We start from the raw sequence: 20,156 nt of genomic DNA, 5'->3' as shown, positions 1-20,156 counted from the left end.
TGATTGACACATTATGAGGGAGCGGGAGACAGGAACACAACAAGGGGGAACACTGGGGAGATGTATATGGAATGTTAGGCTAAACCTGTACTATCTCTTTTAATATAATCACTTTCTTATCAACTATATTTGAGTTTTTAAAAATCCACATGATTACATAGCCTACCATATCAGCCTCTGGAGTCGTCTGACAGACAAGGAACCTTGACATCACTCCCTCCTGTGCCCGCAGCCTCTCGCTCCTCTTGTGATTATCGCCTGATGCGTGCTGCTTAATATCACACACTCCGCCGTGACAAACAGAAAAAACGCGATGGCATATGGTACAATTGGCCTTGTATTCATTGTCCCTCATGCATTCCAGCCACGGGTAGTCATTTTCCCATTCAATTCTATATTTTTGTGCTCTTTTCTTTTTCGCCGGCTGCTCGGAGGTAGTCATTTTTACATTTCCCGCTGTTGTCACTTGTCGTCATCGTTGCTACGATACGTGACTCACTTTGTTAAAAACGCTACACTGATCATAGACAAACAGGGGGAGAAATTAGTAGGCCTATCTGCCGCACACTGCAAAAAATGACTGTGATTTTAACGGATTTTAACGGTGTCTAATGCCTTGAACATGGGCTGGTATATGCAAAATTTGGGGGCGTACATATTAATGATCCTGACTGTTACGTCACAGTCTTTGTTATGTTGAGATTCGCCTGTTCTTCAGAGGTCTTTTACACAAATCAAATTTACATAAGAAGGAGGAAACAATGGTGTTTGAGACTCACTTTATGTAATTTCCATGTACAGAACTCTAGTTATTTAACTATGCCAAGGTAAATTCAATTTTCAATTCTAGGGCACCTTTAACCTACTGTGGATGAACAAAGCTGTTATCCTTTGGTCAGTGTATGAGGCAGCTGCTGCTTGCGCTGAGACCTATAGGCTTTAGCTTCAATTTTGATCAAATTATTTTCTAATAGGTTGCATATTATGTCGTGGATATATCCCTCGAATGCATACTGCAGTCCTTTTTGTCTTACTCTGTCAGATATTTCACCTGTTCGCCAAAAATGACTAATTATCTCCTTGGGAATGTCTGACGCCGGTGCATACATACTGCAAATGACTTGCCAGGCGTGAAAGCTTGACAGGCGTAGCAACTGTAACTAAGGAGGGTGGGGCTTAGCGAAGGGTCCATTGGCAAAACATATTGTTTTACCAAAATCATAGTCCTCATTTACCTTGATCAATGCAATTTAAAAAAGGTAACACTTGAGGTCCCATTAGTTACTTCATAAACTAACATCAACTAACAATGAGCAATACATTTGTTACATAATTTATTAATCTTTAAGGGTAGTTAATAAAATTACAATATTTCTTATTTCATATTATTTCAGGTCCATTAAATAACACTAACAACTTTTGATTTTAATAATGTATTAATAAAATGTTGAAATTAAAATTAAGATTAATAAATGGTTTAGAAGTAATTATCATTGTTAGCTCATGTTTAGTAATGTAGTTAATTAAAATAACAAATGGAACCTTAATGTAAAATATTACCTAAAAAACTATAGATTGACTGAATACTACACATTTTTATTCAGAAGACTTTGAAGTACACTTACCCGCCTTCGGCTCGGAAACTCATGGGCATAGATAGGTTCTGGATCAGAGGGTATGCACAAGAAAATGTAATGTTCATCCATATACCTCTTGTAATGATGCTCTGTTCAGTGTTCTTCGGGTTAAACTGAATGGAGTTTTGGTAGATGAAGTGAGTACTGTTGCTCTGTGAGGAGGTGAACAAATGTCAGTTACACATTACAAATATGTATGGACAGGCATCTCATTAGAAGCTCTAGTGATGAAACAGAGATGGAAAAATCATTACCATTAGAGTGGTACCACATATGTGGCCTTCATTGTCAAAATAAAACAGAAGTCTGCCATTCTCAAGGGTTCCTTTGCAGCTTGGGTCATTTAGGTGCAGTGTCTCAGGATAAAACCCAGACTCAAAGAGCTGGCAGCGGGAGAGAGATATGGAGCCAGTGCTGCTGATACAAGACCCCACAGCATCTGAGCAGATACAAGATTTCAAAGATACATATATCTATATCTGTGGTTTAAAATTGAATTTGATGTCACATTATGATTGTGAAGAAAACAAATCAAAACTCCCTAACTTTACCGAATGAAAAGTTGACCCAGAAAAACGTACAGGACTGTGTATGCAAGCTTTGGGGGTGTTGATGGATGAGAACTACTCCATCTATGTTTTGATCATCATTCTGAATCCGATCTGGATGTAATCTGACGCGCAGCATTCGTTCCGTAAGTTGAATAGGAAAGGCATAGGACATACAGCGTAAGCTTTTTGAAAAATACGGAAAGCGGAAGCACGTGCAAGGCGATTATTTGTGTTTATAAGGCATATACAGTCTGATTTTTTTAGAAAATGACAGATCATTTCGCTAGATAAGACCCTTATTCCTCATCTGGTATCGTTTAAAGCCCTTTGAAGCTGCACTGAAACTGTAATTCTGACCTTCAACCGTCTGGAGGCCATTGAAGTCCACTATAAGGAGAATAATCCTGGAATGTTTTCATCAAAAACCATAATTTCTTTTTGACTGAAGAAAGAAGGACATGGACATCTTGGATGACATGGGGTGAGTAAATTATCAAGAAAATTTTATTTGAAAGTGAACTAATCCTTTAATTATTGGCTTATTCTGCTCAATAAACTTGAATATCACTCAATAAGTGCCATAATTAATGTGGATATACCTTTCACTTTGGGGGTCAAACTGTCTTTATTATACTATTTTAGCAATTTATAATTGCAAAACCATCAGTAATTAAGCATAATTACTAGTTTATTGTTTGGTTAACTTAAGTTAATCATTAATTACTATTGTGTCCAATAGTAACTAATGAATAATTGTGAACAAGTAAATCGTTAATTACTAGTGTGTTCATTCTTAATTAATGCTTAACCCTCTGGGGTCTGAAGATTTTTGGGGCCCTGGAGAAGTTTTGACATGCCCTGACATTTGTGCTTTTTCAGTTATTCATAAACCTATTAATGGAAAAAGTGTCATTACACTGTATTCAGCACAAACTAGGCTACCATAATATGTGAGGAACATGTATGTACATATTTGAATTTTTGAAGGAATAATGTTTATGTGTGGTTATTGAAATAACAAAAAAACTTAAGTCACTGAAATAAGGCCCCAAAACTAATGTTATATATGTGTTCACAAGAGTTCTGGTTATTGGAGGAGGTTGTAGACTAGAGTTTTTTGCTTCAAAATCATGTGAAAATTTTTTGTCAAGAAACACAGTATGCGTGGAGGCACGAATCTTCATGAATAATGCTGTGATTCACACCTGAGAAGACAAAAGTTCCGCAAAATGACCTGCATAATGAGCCACATAATGAGGCCTCAGTCAGGTGGGCTATGTGAAAAAACCCTCTGTGATCATGCTGATAACAGGATAAATGTCCACTCTTGACAAAAAACATGATTGTTGTGATCTAATGCATGCATGTAATAAAAGAAAATTTTGTATTTTGTAAATTACAGTACCAGTCAAAAGATTGGATGCATTATTAATGTTTTAAAAAGAAGTCTTTAGTCTCTAACCAAATTATGGTTTTCTATTTTAATATACTTTAAAATATAATGTATTTCTGTGATGCAAAGCATCTGAACATTCCTACCTCAATGGCATTTCATATAGGCTACTATATTTGTTATATTATATAGCCTAAATGTTAATGTGCAGTTGACAAACTATACATCATTAAAAAAATCTAAGACTCAAGCTTCACATTTTGACCTCTGTTTTACTCTTAAAATCTTATAGTGACCGTAATTTCTTAATATGCTTAAAAGCATGCACATTTGGAGAAATATTGATGGATTCTCATATGTTTATGTCAATTTTCTATACAGAGGAGTAATATTTATTCTATATTTATTGTCATCACTATGAGTGCTGGAAACTGTGTTTTCAATTCATACTTGCAGCCGGAGGGCACTCTGTACACCTTTATTCCACAAATGATTCCTAATGAAGAACAGGCATATCATGTGACATTCCAGGAACTAACAGAGGCTTCCAGAAATCACTAACCATGGCTATATCATGCAGGTAGACACTTTTAATAAATACACGATTGAGATGATGTATACATGTATTGCCTCAGAATTTGCGTCTGAATAGCGCTCCCTCCGTGGGTGTGGCCGCATCAGCGGATAATGAGCTGAATCATGGACGTCTGACATGGCTCTCTTTTCATACAGATTACATAAACAGAGAATTTTTGTTTTCGATTTGACTTACACGATTTAAAACCTGACATTTCTTTTTTTAGACATAAGTCTCATTTTTTTGTCATTAGTATTCAGTAAGTTACAGTTTATTTTCTGAGAACTATCAGATTGGACTTCGTTCAGAGGGAGACGAGAGATCACGCATCATGTTAGTTTTCTTTATTTTACAAAAAGCACAACATTTTGTTTTTACTCTGAATGTACACAAATAAAAGAAGATATTCCACAGATTAAAATGGTGTATAACTCTTAATTGTATGTGCAAAATTGACAGTATTTTTAGTCTGTTTCACACTGGTAAGAAAAAAACGAGGTGGTATCGTCGGCGATACCTCCGACTCCAGAGTGTTAATTGTGAACAAGTTCATCATTAATTAATGCTTAACTAATGCATTATTACCTCCGCCATTTCCACAGAATAAGACAAGTGCAGATAGTTGTGCAGACTGTGAAAATGTGATGTGAGTGAATGAAAAACTCATTTTAGATGAATGTATGAATAAGATGAACAAGTGTGAGAGCACTAACCAAAGATTTCAGGATTTGGTCTTTGTCCTTGCAAGCAACCACAGCCATAGATACCACCTCTCTCCTGGCAAGCCTCATTTTCAGTGCAGTTATTACAAACTAAAACAGACAAGAAGAAAACCATTACACAGAAAGACAGGGAAGCATGCAGTGATTTGGATCTTGACCTATCCATATATGTTAAAGGATTAGTTCACCCAAAATTGAAAATTCTGTCATTTATTACTCACCTTTATGCCGTTCCACACCCGTAAGACCTTCGTTAATCTTCAGAACACAAATTAAGATATTTTAGTTGAAATCCGATGGCTCCGTGAGGCCTCCATAGGGAGCAATGACATTTCCTCTCTCAAGGTCCATAAAGGTACTAAAAACATATTTAAATCAGCTCATGTGAGTACAGTGGTTCAGTATTAATATTATAAAGCGACGAGAATATTTTTGGTGCTCCAAAAAAAACAAAATAAGGACTTATTTAGTGATGGCCGATTTCAAAACACTGCTTCAGGAAGCATCGGAGCATAAATGAATCAGTGTGTCAAATCATGATTCAGATCACGTGTCAAACTGCCAAACGGCTGAAATCACAAGACTTTGGCGGTCCGAACAGCAGATTCGACACACTGATTCTTTTGTGCTCCGATGCTTCATGAAGCAGTGTTTTGAAATCGGCCATCACTAAATAAGTCGTTATTTTGGTTTTTTTTGGCGCACCAAAAATATTCTCGTCACTTTATAATATTAATATTGAACCACTGTACTCACATGAACTGATTTAAATATGTTTATAGTACATTAATGGATCTTGAGAGAGGAAGTGTCATTGCTCCCTATGGAGGCCTCACGGAGCCATCGGATTTCAACTAAAATATCTTAATTTGTGTTCTGAAGATTAACAAAGGTCTTAGGGGTGTGGAACGGCATGAGTATGTAATAAATGACAGAATTTAAATTTTTGGGTGAACTAACCTTTTAAAGTATATCAGTACATCAGAATGGCTGATGATATTGCCGTTGTATTTACACATTGAAAACAGTTTGGTCCTGCTTCATTATCAGTTTGTAGTAGTAAACTAAGAGATGTCATATCAATCACAAGTTAAATATGGAGTACCGCAAGGCTCAGTACTAGGACCGTTGCTTTTCACTCTGTACATGCTACCCTTGGGAGATATCATTAGCAAGCATGGCATTAGTTTTCATTGTTACGCTGATGATACTGAGCTCTATATTTCTTCGCGCTCTGACAAAACTTACCAATTCACAACATTAACTAAATGCATAGCTGATATAAAAAATGAGATGACTAGTAATTTCCTACTAAATTCAGAAAAAAATAGAGATTATAATTAATGGACCAAAAACTTCTAGAATACTGTCTAACACTTGATGGCTGCTCTGTTATGTCTTCGTGGTCAGCTAGGAACCTGGGTGTGCTCTTTGATATAGCTAAACTACGACATATGTTTTCAATGACAAATGCGAAAAAGTTAGTTCATGTAACTATATTGTAATAGACTTCATCAGTTGTTGTCCTGCATCATCTTCGTCAACAACTGCATACAATGTAAGATGACATACAGGTCTGGGATGGGTGCGTTAAATATTGTTAATAGTTTTAAAATTTTTTCCCCCCATAATTGATTTGCACCAAATTAACATGTTAAATCAACAGCCTAGTTATCTCAAGTAAAAACCATGCAGTAACAGGGTAACATGTACAATGTGGGATACAGCCAATGAAATTAATTTTTGAAATGGTTAAATCAGTCACGTGATGATGAGGGTGATGTTGGTGCGGAGGTTTGTGAAGATGGTGAAGATGATGAGGATGGTGAAGATGGTCCCGAAATTGGTGAGTCTGGTGAGGTCGATGTTGGTGATGATGGTAATATGGATGGAGATGGTGAGGATATTACTAAAGGTTGTGAATTCACTGGTGATGGTAGGGATGAGGAAAATGATGTAGAATTAGCCTCTGTGACATTAAAGTGTTGTGATTTTTAACAGTTTTTTAAATTTATTAAGACTTCCTGGATGGATGTTTTGTGTTGAGAATATTAAATTTTAGTCTTACTTTGAATGCATGTCTCATAGTAGTCAGGACAGCAGTCATTGAATGTCCAGCAAGCCTCATCACAGTTACACCCACCACGTTTGCATACCTCACCTCCGTCACAGCAGAGCGCTGTGGGCACTGAACACTCACCTGAAAGACATTAGACCCAAGAGGCTGACAATGAGGACATGTCAAAGAGTTGTGTACAGATCCTACAATTATCAAGACATGACAAAATCAATAACAGCAATACTTGTTGATCCAAATATACAGCATAAAGAAAAAGAAACATCTTTTGACAGATTTCAAGTCAACTTCACAGCTTTGGAATTTATTACCTTGATTAATTGATTTGTTCTATCCCTCCCCTATTCTATTCCTGATGAATAATTTATATTTGTTCTATTCCTGATAAATAATATATATCTCCTAAACCTAAACTTATCCCTAAGCACAACCCTCACAGAAAGCTGTCTGCATTATTATATTTTATATTGATTTATAAGCTGCTTTCCTCATGGTGACCAAAAAATGTCCCCACAAGGTCAAAGATTTCTTTTCCATCCCCATAATGTAGGCTTTACCAAGACCACATGTTCGTTTCACTATATTACTGAGTACATTGCTTAGACTTCCATTGAATTTATATCAGGATAATGATATTTTCTATTGCCTAACCCGACCCCTAAAGCCTAATCCTACCCAGCACAGAAACATGCAAAAAAATATATATATATTTAAATAAAACCATGGTTTGGCCAATTTATAAGCCTTTCAACTAGCGAGGATCAGAATGTCCTCACTAGTCGGTTGTCATAATATTTTACTAAGTGAGGACATTTGGCCCTCACAAGTATAATCAAACCTGTACACACACAAACACACACAGCACATTTTGTAAAATGCAAATAAAATCAAGAATTGGTGATTTGCTAATTCTCCGTAACTTTTATTTAACTGACAAAAGTACAAAGAAAAGAGTATCATTGACCAAGTTATGTGTGTTTTGTAAATATAAACAAATTTTGATTTGGACGGTTGCAACACGCTCCAAAAAAGTTGGGACAGAGGCATGTTTACCACTGTGTCACATCACATTTCCTTTTAATTTTACTTTTTAATCATTTGGGAATATTAATTGTTGCTGTTTTGCAGTTTTATTTTGTGTTTTACTGTAGCTATTGCTCAGGAGTTATTTTCATAGTTAGACAATACGCTAACTAGCAGCGCTATTAAAGGGTTTGTTCACCCAAAAATGAAAATCATGTCATTTATTACTCACCCTCATGTTGTTCCACCATAAGCCGTAAGACCTTTGTTCATCTTCTGAGCACAAATTAAGATATTTTTGATGAAATCTGGTGGCTCAGTGAGGCCTGCATTGAGCGCAAAGCCATTCAAACTCTTAAGATCCCTAAAGATACTAAAAACATATTTAAAAGAGTTCATGTGAGTACAGTGGTTCTATCTTAATATTATAAAGTGACGAGAATGCTTTTTGTGTCGCCAAATAAACAAAATAACGACTTTTCAACAAGATCTTGTGATTTCAAAACACTGCTTCATGAAGCTTCGGAGCTTTACAAATCTTTTGTTTCGAATCAATGATTCGGATCTCCAATCAAACTGCTAAACTGCTGAAATCATGTGACTTTGGTGCTCTGATTCACTGATTCGATTCGTAAAGCTCCGAAGCAGTGTTTTGAAATCGACCATCACTAGATATTGTTGAAAAGTCATTATTATGTTTATTTGGCGCACAAAAAGTATTCTCGTCGCTTTATAATATTAAGATAGAACCAATGAACTCACATGAACTGTTTTAAATATGTTTTATACCTTTATGGATCTTGAGAGGTTCAATGGCTTTGCTCTCAATGGAGGCCTCACTGAGTCATCGGATTTCATCAACAATATCTTAATTTGTGTTCCAAAGATGAATGAAGGTCTTACGGGTGTGGAACAACATGTGGTAGAGTAATAAATGACATTATTTAAATTTTTGGTCAAACTAACCCTTTAAGATTCGTGTTTTGTCTATTTGCATTATTCCAGTCACGTCATCGTCATTCAAGGGAATGTATATATTAGGTTATGTTTTAACTTTAATCCATCCAGTGTATTTGTATTGAGCTGTATGTAGCTATAAATCTCTACACTATGGCATACTGGATTAAAGTGTACAAACTACATTAAGTGAGATGAAAGGTTGAATTTTATATTGTTGGTAAAAACTGAGTTGTAGCATGGTTGAAATAATTTAATATTTTAAATGTGAAATATTTTTCATTATATATAGTCAGCAGGGTTGGGGAGTAACTGAATACAAGTAACAGCGTTAAAATCCAGTAACTGTAATTCGTTACAGTTATGTCAAAAAAACAGATTAGATTACAGTTACATTTTGAAATAAATAATAATAACACATTAAGCACTGCTTTATTATACAGTATTTCCTGGTTGTGTTGGCAATGATGACTCACGTGAGCCACCCACTGGTGCATGCGCAAATAACACCCGTCTACAATCTCCTCAGACGCAGATTGAATCACTGCTGCTAGTTGAAACGATGCTGCCCGTGGGCAAAATGCTTTCAATTCATGGAAAATTCGCTGCTATTTTGTTTTCAAAGAAGAAAATGCAAACAACATGGTTGTACAGTGCACTGTGCTTACCATGAGAGGGCGCTAATTAATGCTGTTTTTATTATTTACATAATTTTTAAATTGATTATTAAAATCTTTCTAAGAAAGCAAGAGAGAGTGAGTCCTGGCTGAGTGCCAGGGCGGCGCAGGAGGAACTGACCAGGCAGGTTCCAGCAGGTCTGGAGTCCTGGCTGAATGCCAGGGCAGTGCTGGAGGAACTGACCAGGTGGGCTTCAGCAGGACTGACAGCCTGGGCGGTGGCGGCGGCAGGGCAGGACGCTTGGGTGGTGCCGGCAGGGCAGGGCGCTTGGGTGGCGCTGGCAGGGCAGGGCGCTTGGGTGGCGCCGGCAGGGCAAGACGCTTGGGAAGCGCAAAAACGACCACTGCGGTGGTCTCCGGGCCTACCACAGGCTCTGGGAAGGCCTCTGGGCCTACAGCGGCCTCTGGGCCTTGAGAGATGGAGGAAGCCTTCTTCCTCCTCTTCCTCCTTTTACGTGGTTGAGGCGGTGACTCTGTGCCCACTTCCCTTTGTAGGCTCCGGAGTGGACTCACAGGCTGGAGTGGGCTCTGGAGCTACCTCACTGGCTAGAGCGGACTCACTGGCTGGAGCGGACTCACTTGCTGGGAGGTGACATGTAATGAAACCGCGATAACAAAAGCAAAAACAAACCAAGTATAAATAGACAGATACTGATGAGCAAACACAAAACAGCTGGTTGCAATGACAGGATAATGAGTCAGGGAAGTGTGTTATGGGAAATGAAGTCCAAGGGGTGAAACAAGAGTCCGGGTTGGAGTGCCCTCTAGTGTCCGATTAGGGCACTCTCACTAGTAATCATGACAGCAATATATTTTTTGTTATATATTTAAAATGATAGTAAATGGATTTGAACTTCATACAAACATTCCAACACGCAAAGTTAAGCATTCACGTGACTGGAAAGAAAGTGAGGCTTTGTTGTTTGTTAATCACATTTCTCTGAAAACAATATGTATGCACATTTCGGGACAAAGCCGCTCAGAGATAACGTTAAAAAAATGTGAATCAGTTTCTCTAAGTGCAAGCACAGGAAAGAGATAGTCGATCAGTCAATTCGGACAGCCTTAGATCATTCCCACCAACGCAATAATTGGTTCAATAGCATTTGCGACAGGAAAAAAAACGGGGAGGGGGGGTGCTAGTTCTGTGTGTACTGAGATAAAATCCTGCAGGCGCCCCTGGTACAGGACAAACTCTGCCTTCCAACTACGAAAACACTTTCTTTATCAAAGGACTAAAAAATAATCTGTAATACCATACTGTAGCCACTAGATGTCTGTATATCCCTTTACATATATATTCAGGGCTGTGTATTCCCAAATTGTGGAAATGAGACGATTACTTTGTTTTAATAGGTTTTAAAAGTTATCAACAAACATAAATAGAAATGTTTGATCCAAGCTTGTTCAGTTTGGTTATGATCTGATGTGACTTTTATATTTTTAAGCTCTAAACAACAACAACGATAATATTACAATAGATTATTTATCAGATTTGTAAAAAAACAAATATATATATATTGTTGAGACCCATTCAAAAGTATGGAATGTGTAACATTTAAAACAAACTTGCAGAAATTGAGAAGAAATAATTAAAATTAAATTTATATAAGTTTATAGTAAAGCTGATCCCCCAAATTTCTCTCTCTCTATATATATATATATATGACCTTGAATCCAAAAGTAATCAGATTACACTACTTTCATATTGTGGTACTTGGATTACATTACTGAATACTTTTTTTATGAAGTAATTTGTAACTGTAGAGGAATACATTTTTAAAGTAACCCTCCCAAGCCTGATAGTCAGTGAAACATTTTTAAATGTTTATTAAACCTTGTGGAACACCTTTGCTGAAGCATGTCTGTTTTCTTTCATTTTTTAAGTCTTAAAATGTCTTAAATTTACAACCTTAAAGGTCAAATACTCAACAATTTAACTGATGGGGTCTTAATTACAACAGTAAATGTTAGCATGTTATTTCAGCCATACTGATGTCTAGAGAGAAAGCCATTTTATCTGTCCCACTTTCTGTGGAATAAAGTCCTGTCAGATGTATTACAGTAGCTGCTTTCTGTATAAACAAAAGGAAACTTAAACTTAAATGGTTCCTGCAATAATGTGTTAAATTACCCATCATGTTCCAACCTAAATTTAACATCTCACTAGACAAAAGATTTAGCACCGCCTTTAATGCTTAACTTGAACAAGAAGAAAAAAATTCATTGTAAAATATGAAATAAATGTCATAGAAAGCATGAAATTTAACTTTCTCATGCATGTCAACACGTTGTTACAACACTTATTTTGTTTTAAATACAATTTTAAGTAAACTGTTGGTGTTTCTTGAAAATTATTGCTTCAAATAATGTTTTGACAGATCGAAGCGAAAAGTGAATTTTTTTAGAATTGGAGAACTAGTATTATCGTGTAAACATGGATGGTACAGGTTTTGTATTATTTTTCCTTTGTATTGGTTTATTGATTAAGGATATAGGTGTTTTTCTTTTGTTTATTAGTGATTGATTGTGAATCTTGGTTAATGTGAATTTCTACTCCATTTCCTATTTGTTTGTACTGTAATAATAATTAATAAAAATTATTTTTTCTACTTTATATTAATTTATTTGATATTATAATTTCAGTATCTATAAGTTGATTGATCTTTAAATCTTTATTTATTTTCATCTGTATTGTCTTTATGGAGTGACGGTTTGTGCCAGTGCTATTGTGACAATTCTGGGATTGCTCAGCTCCTTAGGCACTCAACTCCTGGATTTCCGGTGGCAGTTTTTGTGTGGTGCCATGTGTGTGAGTGTGTTTACGCACAGGTGTAAGGGAGCAGTGATTTTGCTGTGGAGGCCTTGTTGTGCCCTTTATTCCCTGTTGCCATGCCTCTGCTCCTGCACCCTGAAACCCAGCCGTCCCTGTTTAAACCAATTTTATATTTCTAATTTCTCATTCCCCTTAATTATTTTTTTTGTTTGTTTGTTTAGCGATTGCTTTTCTTGTGTCTGAGCTTGTTGTAAAATCTTTTATCTTTTTATATTTCATTTTTTTTATATCCACGTCTCCTGCTGATTCCCTGTGAGCTAACCCGTGTTGCCTTAAAAAGGAAATTTCTTTAGTGTTGTCCCTGGTGAGAGTCCAGGGTGGCATAGTCGCTAATTGTCAATCTTCAATCCTTCCGTATCCCGCCACACAAATATGAGAATTTTGATATTGTACATTTAGGGTCCCTGTCATTTTCATCTTTGAAAGAAACTTGATAGAAACCCCATATAAATTTTGCTGTATGGAATGCAAAAACTTTGAAGCTCAATATATCAAAACTGCTCAGAACGCAGACAGAACCTTATAATTCCAAGTGGATGAAATGTCAGGGCATGTCAAAACTTCTCCATCAGAACCCAGACACCTTTGCGAATTTTTGTTCTCTTTAAGATCGGTTGCGTTTCACTTAAGATCGAAAAAAAGACTGAGCAACACAGTTTCTGACCAGAGTTTATTTTTGTTTCTTTTGACTGTGCAAGAACTTTCAGTAAACAATTAAAACTTGAATGAAGACCTGAATCAATTCTTTGCCCAAAGGAATAACAAAAGATTATTGCTACTACATTCACTGCTACATTGTAACAATACATTTATGTGTCAATGGCAAAAATAGAAAATGCAGCACTTGTTTTTACATTCTGTTTTCTTTTATTTATTTATTTTTGTTCCCTGTAGTTTGTCTCAGAACATGTATACACACTAAGTTAGTTTAGGATCGTTGTCTGTCTTACCTGCAGCCAGGTTCCCATTTCTTAGGCACAGGAGCAGTAAGAGAAGCCAAATGTGGACAACTAAAACCTTCATTCTGGTCCAGGTATATGTTCCTAACTTAATTCAGTTTATTGTCAATTCACTATGTACAAATATGAATTAAGGTGTGTGAGCTTTTATATAGGTGGGGAAAATTTGGCTGAACATACAACATTCTTTGTTTTGTGCCAAGTCACATGCAACTTGCATCAACAACATTCAATTATGCAACTGCCTCTGACAAAGCTATGAATCTAAGTGCCATTTGTCATATGCTGGAAAAAGCTGCTTTTGTAATTCAAACATTTTATTTGAGTAATGTACAAAGTTAAGTGAAAGAAATAAGAGAACCTTAACAATATTTCAGTGAATTAAATTAAAATGTTTAATAAATAAATGTCTAAAACTATGCAGATTGGAATATTTGTATTAATTAGAATATAAATTAAATAAGTACAGTGCTTCCCACAGGTTTGAAATATACTTGCGGTGGTAGCCGGGTGAAAAATCCTCCTATTACCCACGGCACAAAAATGGTCTACTACATGTGACAAACAAATAATGTGTGATTTTTAACAGTATTTTTATTTATTTAAGTTAATTTTAATTACATAGTATACTATTACATTTAATTACATACTAATATGATGCATTGTAAATTATGCAAAATTACAGCATTTAAATGGTTCTCCTTTTCCTATGTTCTGCTTGCTCAGTGAATGGGACACAGATTTTTCTAGTAAAATGTATAAAATGAATAATATATGTGTCAAATGATGTTCTTAGTCTTTTCTTCCTGTGGGGGAGAATACAGTAACTTACTATGAGTCAAATTAAAAACAAGTTATTGTGTAACCAAAATACCAATAATGCCCAAAAGAAAAAGAAAAAACTTAGTGTGTGACTTTTAATTATAAACAAGCCCGAAATACACCGGGACTCTTATTTTGAAATGTCTGTACTATTGCAGGCTGATCCTTCAGATTCTTACAACAGTATAAAACATTTTATATAAAGTCCATAAAGTAGACATTGTAATAATTCATCAACTTGATTTCATTAGCAATCGCTTGGCATAAATCTGTGCTTTTCATTGATTGAGAATCACTTTGAAGCAGTCTGAAGCTTGTAGAACGCGCAACAGCGCCGCCTTGTGACTTTGCAAAATGCAGCACCCATGGGAATAAACAGTAAACAGGGAGTAAACAGTTCTGACGCACACATAATGAGCAGGTACGAAACGACTAGTTAATTGATCGCGGATGGTGTCATTATCTTGACAACCACAACATCTTTATCTATGACAACCACAACAGATCTGGTAATTCTGGAAACCACCATGGCTGATCAGGTGAAACTGAAACATGAAGCACACAGAGGTTAGCATTGGCCACTAGGGCCATAACTGGACAGGCAGGGAGCTCAGGAAAGCCCTCCAGGGCTCTGATTGGAATGTCCTCTCTGGTTGTGTTGAGGAGGGCAGACAGTTCTGGTACGACTTCTGCGGTCATGTCGAGGCAGACAGGAAACTCAGGGACCACCTTCATAGTCGTCTCAGGGCAGACAGAGTACTCAGGGACAACCTCTGTGGTTGAATCAGGGCTGACAGGAAACTCAGGGATGACCACGAGGCTGGATTCTAGGACTGGGACAAACTCTGAACTGGACTCATGGACAGAGGTGGACTCAGGAATGGACTCATAGATTGAAGCAAGCTCAGGAGCAGATTCATGGACAGGAGCAGACTCTGGGACTGGAGTTGATATGTGCGCAGCCCACACACACCAAATGGCAGTGGCCATAATGGCCAATGCTGCAATCTCTAAGGGCTCAGCCGTGGCAGCCATCTCAGTAGAGGCCTGCGCAGGACTGTTTTTTTCATCCAGCTCCCGCAATGGTTCTATTCTGCAAGCACCCGCTCCCACCTAAAATTCACTCTGTGTTCACCTGCTATATGCATATAGTGATTTTCTTCCTGACCCGACGGGTCCCGCTAAAGATCATTTCCAGAATCTCGTGTTTAAACTTCCAATAAAGAAAGAGAGTGATTGGGGATAACAAATATAAAATGTTGCATATACAAGATTTGTATTTGTTATTTGTCTATGATGCTGTCAACACCCTAAAAATGTCAGAGAAAAAAATGTCATGAAGAATAATAGGTTAAATATCACAGAGAAAAATAAGCTAAAATAAATAGCCTACAACATGTCCCTCAAAACTACAGGCTAAGCCAAAATTACATAAACAAAAACTGTTGGCTTACTAGCTATGCTACAAAATGAAATCTTTTTTAACATCCACACAAGAACAGAATGACGCTGACTGACGACGTTTCAGAACGTCTCTCCTTCAAAATCCGATCACAAAGGTTGAATGTTCTCTGAAGGTGCACTCGCACAGACCTCTAATGCAAAGAACATATCTTTCCAGGTTTCTCAGGACAGGGAACTGGTGACTGTGTGAACGCCACCACTGCAGAAAGTTTTGTTCACTTCAAGTTCAAGCACAGATGTGCTGAAGTCAAAGCATCTCGGGAGCGACCGGGTTATTGTCAGACCACCTGCTCCCGCCTAAAATACACTATAGTTACCGACCGCAATCCGCCTTTCATTCAAAATTTAATCCTGCGCAGCAAGAAATCTCCAGGACGCAAGTTCACAGACAGCCTCTGCGGCTGGGTCGAGACAGGACAAGAGTTCATCAACAGACTCCGTGGCTGATTCAGGACAGGATGAGCTATACCATGCAAGCAGCTGAAACAAGCACCGCTGCTTCATGAGGTTCTGCAGCAGTTTTTCATATTCATAACTCCTGACGCATAGGCTATTAACAAATTACGGTCACTATAAAACAGAGGTCAAAATGTGAAGCTTGAGACTTAGATCTTTTTAATGATGTATAGTTTGTCAACTAAACATTATCAAAGTATATTAAAGTAGAAAACCATTATTTGGTTAGAGACTTGAGACTTCTTTTAAAAACATTATAATAGTAGGCTAATGCGTCCAATCTTTTGACTGGTACTGTAATTTAAACTATAATAGGCCTATACAAAATTTTCTTCACGTGCAATAATAATGTGCATGCGATCACAAAAATCATGTTATTTTTGTCAAGAGTGGATAGTACAGTAACTTTAATAAAATAGCTGATGTGATCCTATTATCAGAGGTTTTTTTTCACATAGCCTACCTGACTGAAAGAGCACATTATGCGGCTCATTATGCAGGTCATTATGCGGGTCTTTGTCTTCTCAGGTGTGAATCACAGCATTATTAAGATTCACGCCTCCATGCATACTGTGTTTCTTGACAAAAAGTGTCTTATATATATATATATATATATATATATATATATATATTGTTTTATATGAACGAGTAGGCAGGGTAATTTTTACATGATTTTGAAGCAAAAACTCTAGTCTACAACCTCCAATACCCAGAAGTCTGAACACATATATAATATTAGTTTTTGGCCTTATTTCAGTGACTTAAAGGATTAGTCCACTTTTAGATAAACTTTTCCTGATAATTTACTCACCCTCATGTCATCCAAGATGTCCATGTCTTTCTTTCTTTAGTCGAAAAGAAATTAACGTTTTTGATGAAAACATTCCAGGATTTTTCTCCATATAGTAGACTTCAATGGGCACCAAACAGTTGAAGGTCAAAATTAGTTTCACTGCAGCTTCAAATTGTTCAACACGATCCCAGATGAAAAATAAGGGAGAAATCATCACTCATTTTCTGAAAAAACTGAAAAGTTTTAACCAGAAATGTTCATCTTGAACTAGCTCTCTTCTTCTTCTCTATTAGAATTCCAGAAGTGTAGACGCTGCTAAGCGTATTACTGCCCTCCACAGGTCAAAGTTTGAACTCATTTTTATATGCAATATGCTAGTGCAATAGTATATAACAATTAGTTCAAACTTTGGCCTGTGGAGGGCAGTATTACACATTCAACCACAGATATATGCTAGCTGTCACTGCTAGGCTGTTTGTTCTGCCTCTGGATATACGCTATAGTCCAATCAGCGTCGAGTCATGCTCTGTGGAGTACCGCCTCTATTTGGGCGATTTCACTCTGGCCGAGAATTGCCCCGAGTGCTCCCATAGACTTACATTCAAAGAACTTTTTTTTCGAACTGCAGGCACTGCAGTGCAATCTCTATGGGTTCCGGGAGGGCTAGCACTAACGTAATCATCCTTCGTAATCATACGTAACCTTAACTTGTGCAGCGATTGGTGGAAACAAACATACCTCTATTAATATTTTTTTTTTAAGCTGAAGTGCATCCAATAATTTCCTCAGTGCATAATTTACATTTCACAGACATATTCTCCATCTGTAAATGTTAGAAAGTCGAGAAAATATTTCCATTTTGCAGTCAGGCGTGGACGAGCCTTCAGCAAGTGTTCGGTTCTTTGGGTCACTAGAGAAAAATATTAGTAAAATTCATGGGTATAAAAAGGTCCGCTTAAAATATTGGGAATGATAGGATTTATTTAAGCTAAAAAATTATTTGCGTTATAATAATTATTTGTTGCATGATGGTCATTTGAGCATGGGCATGCGCGATTGCGCCGGAAGCTTCATGGAAGAAAAAAGCACGGAGTAGCGTCGATTATGATTCACCCATCGTCAGGAGCACACAGCCTGTTGGTATGTAGCGAGTTTAGAGCTTTTTGAACAGTTTATCATGAGTCACGGTCTACTGTAATTTAATATAGGAGTGTTTAAAGTTACCTGCCTGTGTGATTGTTGACATTGGCTGTGTTTAGTCCGTGCAGAGAGACTCGCTTTGTAGTCGGATTAGCGCGAGCGCTGTTCCAATCTCTCGTTCACGGTATGCCCGTGCACTGGATATTTAACAAGTTACCAAGCAAATTAATGTAGCGCATTGTTGTGGTAAGCGACGGAGTTGCATTAATGTAATAAAACATTGAAGCGCAGTGTTATAATGATTGATGCACTTTGCCCGTCGACTCGTGTAACTGTTATACTCTGCGCATGAGCGCCGCTATGCATGATGGGAAATGTAGTTTGTAGTAGTATGGCGCTGTGTGAAACTGTATAGGGGATTATATGACAGTGTATTCTTGTTTACAGCAGAAACTGATCTAGTTATTTTATTGTAACTATTTCATGATTGTTTATTTTGCATTATATGATAAATGGATATGTTTGTAACACTGTTTGTTTCTTATTTCAGGTTTATGACCTGTGGTCAATTGTATAAATAAACAAAATACTATACAAAGGACGAACACGAGTCATGCCATGTGTGCTGCCTGTCACTAGCCCATTCGGATGGCTGAGAATCTAAAAATCCGAACAGTCATAAACCAATTTTTGGCCTGCCATTCAAACATTGTGGCCCTGTTCTGAAGCCTGAGGACCAAAAGATAAATCAATTATTGGTACCTTATCTAGTTCAGTCAAAAGCCCTTCTAAACCGCCTATTCACTTGCTAGTCTGCAAATTGGCAAGATGGCAGAAAAGGAGAAAATAGAGAGGTTACGGCAGAAGCGTTCAGCAGCCCAGACTGCGTTCACTAAAAGAGCCAACCATCTCACCTCCAGAGCCAATGCGCTAGAAGAAAGGGATCTAAAGGCTGAGTGGAGAGATTTCAAAGGCGATCATGCCAGAGTGGAAGATGCAAGTTTTTGAGTATGCTATGGCCCTACGAGAATTAGAAGACGAAGAAGCCACAAAAAGGGCAGATCAGGTTGACGAGAAAACATTAGAATGCGATCGAAAGTTTGATGCAGTTAAACACCTCATCCAAAACAGCTTCTGGACCAGATTTGCGGAGGAGCAAATTTCCACCCTTGTTAAGGAGGTAAACTCAGCTCTGGATCAGGCCGAAGCAACCGACCATATGCAACTGGGTAGGAAGGAGTGTGAACTGATGATTAGGAACTTAGAACGAGATGTCTGTGAAGTAAACAGTCTAGTAATTGAGTGGACAGAAATGATTCCTCATGCCTCACTAACTGAATCCAGAAACCGTAGCAGGATGTTGAGAAAACGACAAGAGAGACTGGGAGATAAGTGGGTATGGCAACGACGCAGCAATTGGTCTGAAGACGATGAGGAGCAGAAAGAACTAGTGAAAGCTGAAGACGAGGAAAGCCAGACCGGTGGGCAAGCCGCCGCGTCTATTAGTTCTTGTTCTTCTCCTAACCGTAAACCGTCCTGTTCTGTAGATAGTCACATTCCTATGAACGAAGTTCGGCATGACCCACCCATTGCTCCTACCTATCTCATTGATGGTGGACTTCCAAATGCTACAAGCACGCAATCGCAAGCCCAAGATGTTTCCAACATGTACCCAGGGTCTTTCCATTTTAAGCCCCAACTTGTGCTAGAACGTGCACGCCTTCCTACTTTCTCTGGTAATATGAGGGATTACTACCGTTGGAAAGCTGAATGGGAGGACCTTCAGCAGCTGGGAAACCCACATGGTTTAGAAAATATAAAAAAGTTCCATCTTATAGGAAGCTTAGATGACAAAGTCAAAAGGAACCTCGTTTTGTCTAGCTGTGGATCTGCAACTGATGTGTTCAGACTCCTGGACAACAAGTATGGAAACAAGCCGAAAATAGTACTACTTATCTCAAAAGAAGTTCATGACCTACCGCCTGTAAGGGGAAACAGTCCTAGAAAGACGATTGAACTAATCCAAGCTGTGGAAAGAGCTCTTCGTGACCTCCAAGTCCTAGGGGAAGAAG

General features: G+C 37.6%; 1 protein-coding gene across 1 annotated transcript; it reads right to left on the bottom strand.

Moving 5' to 3' along the window:
• Nucleotides 1-1,500: 1,500 nt before the first annotated feature.
• LOC125245350 (alpha-tectorin-like) lies at nucleotides 1,501-5,119 on the bottom strand. Its single transcript, XM_048155898.1, has 3 exons — nucleotides 4,872-5,119; nucleotides 1,892-2,076; nucleotides 1,501-1,789 (listed from the first exon to the last, which is right to left on the bottom strand). Exons 1-3 carry the CDS (start codon nucleotides 5,044-5,046, stop codon nucleotides 1,622-1,624), a joined length of 528 nt encoding a protein of 175 aa, XP_048011855.1. The 5' UTR covers nucleotides 5,047-5,119; the 3' UTR covers nucleotides 1,501-1,621.
• Between the last annotated feature and the right edge of the window lie 15,037 nt (nucleotides 5,120-20,156).

Source organism: Megalobrama amblycephala, linkage group LG14, assembly GCF_018812025.1.
Source record: "Megalobrama amblycephala isolate DHTTF-2021 linkage group LG14, ASM1881202v1, whole genome shotgun sequence".
Classification (NCBI taxonomy): domain Eukaryota; kingdom Metazoa; phylum Chordata; class Actinopteri; order Cypriniformes; family Xenocyprididae; genus Megalobrama; species Megalobrama amblycephala.
This window is presented reverse-complemented; position numbering and strand designations above follow the sequence as displayed.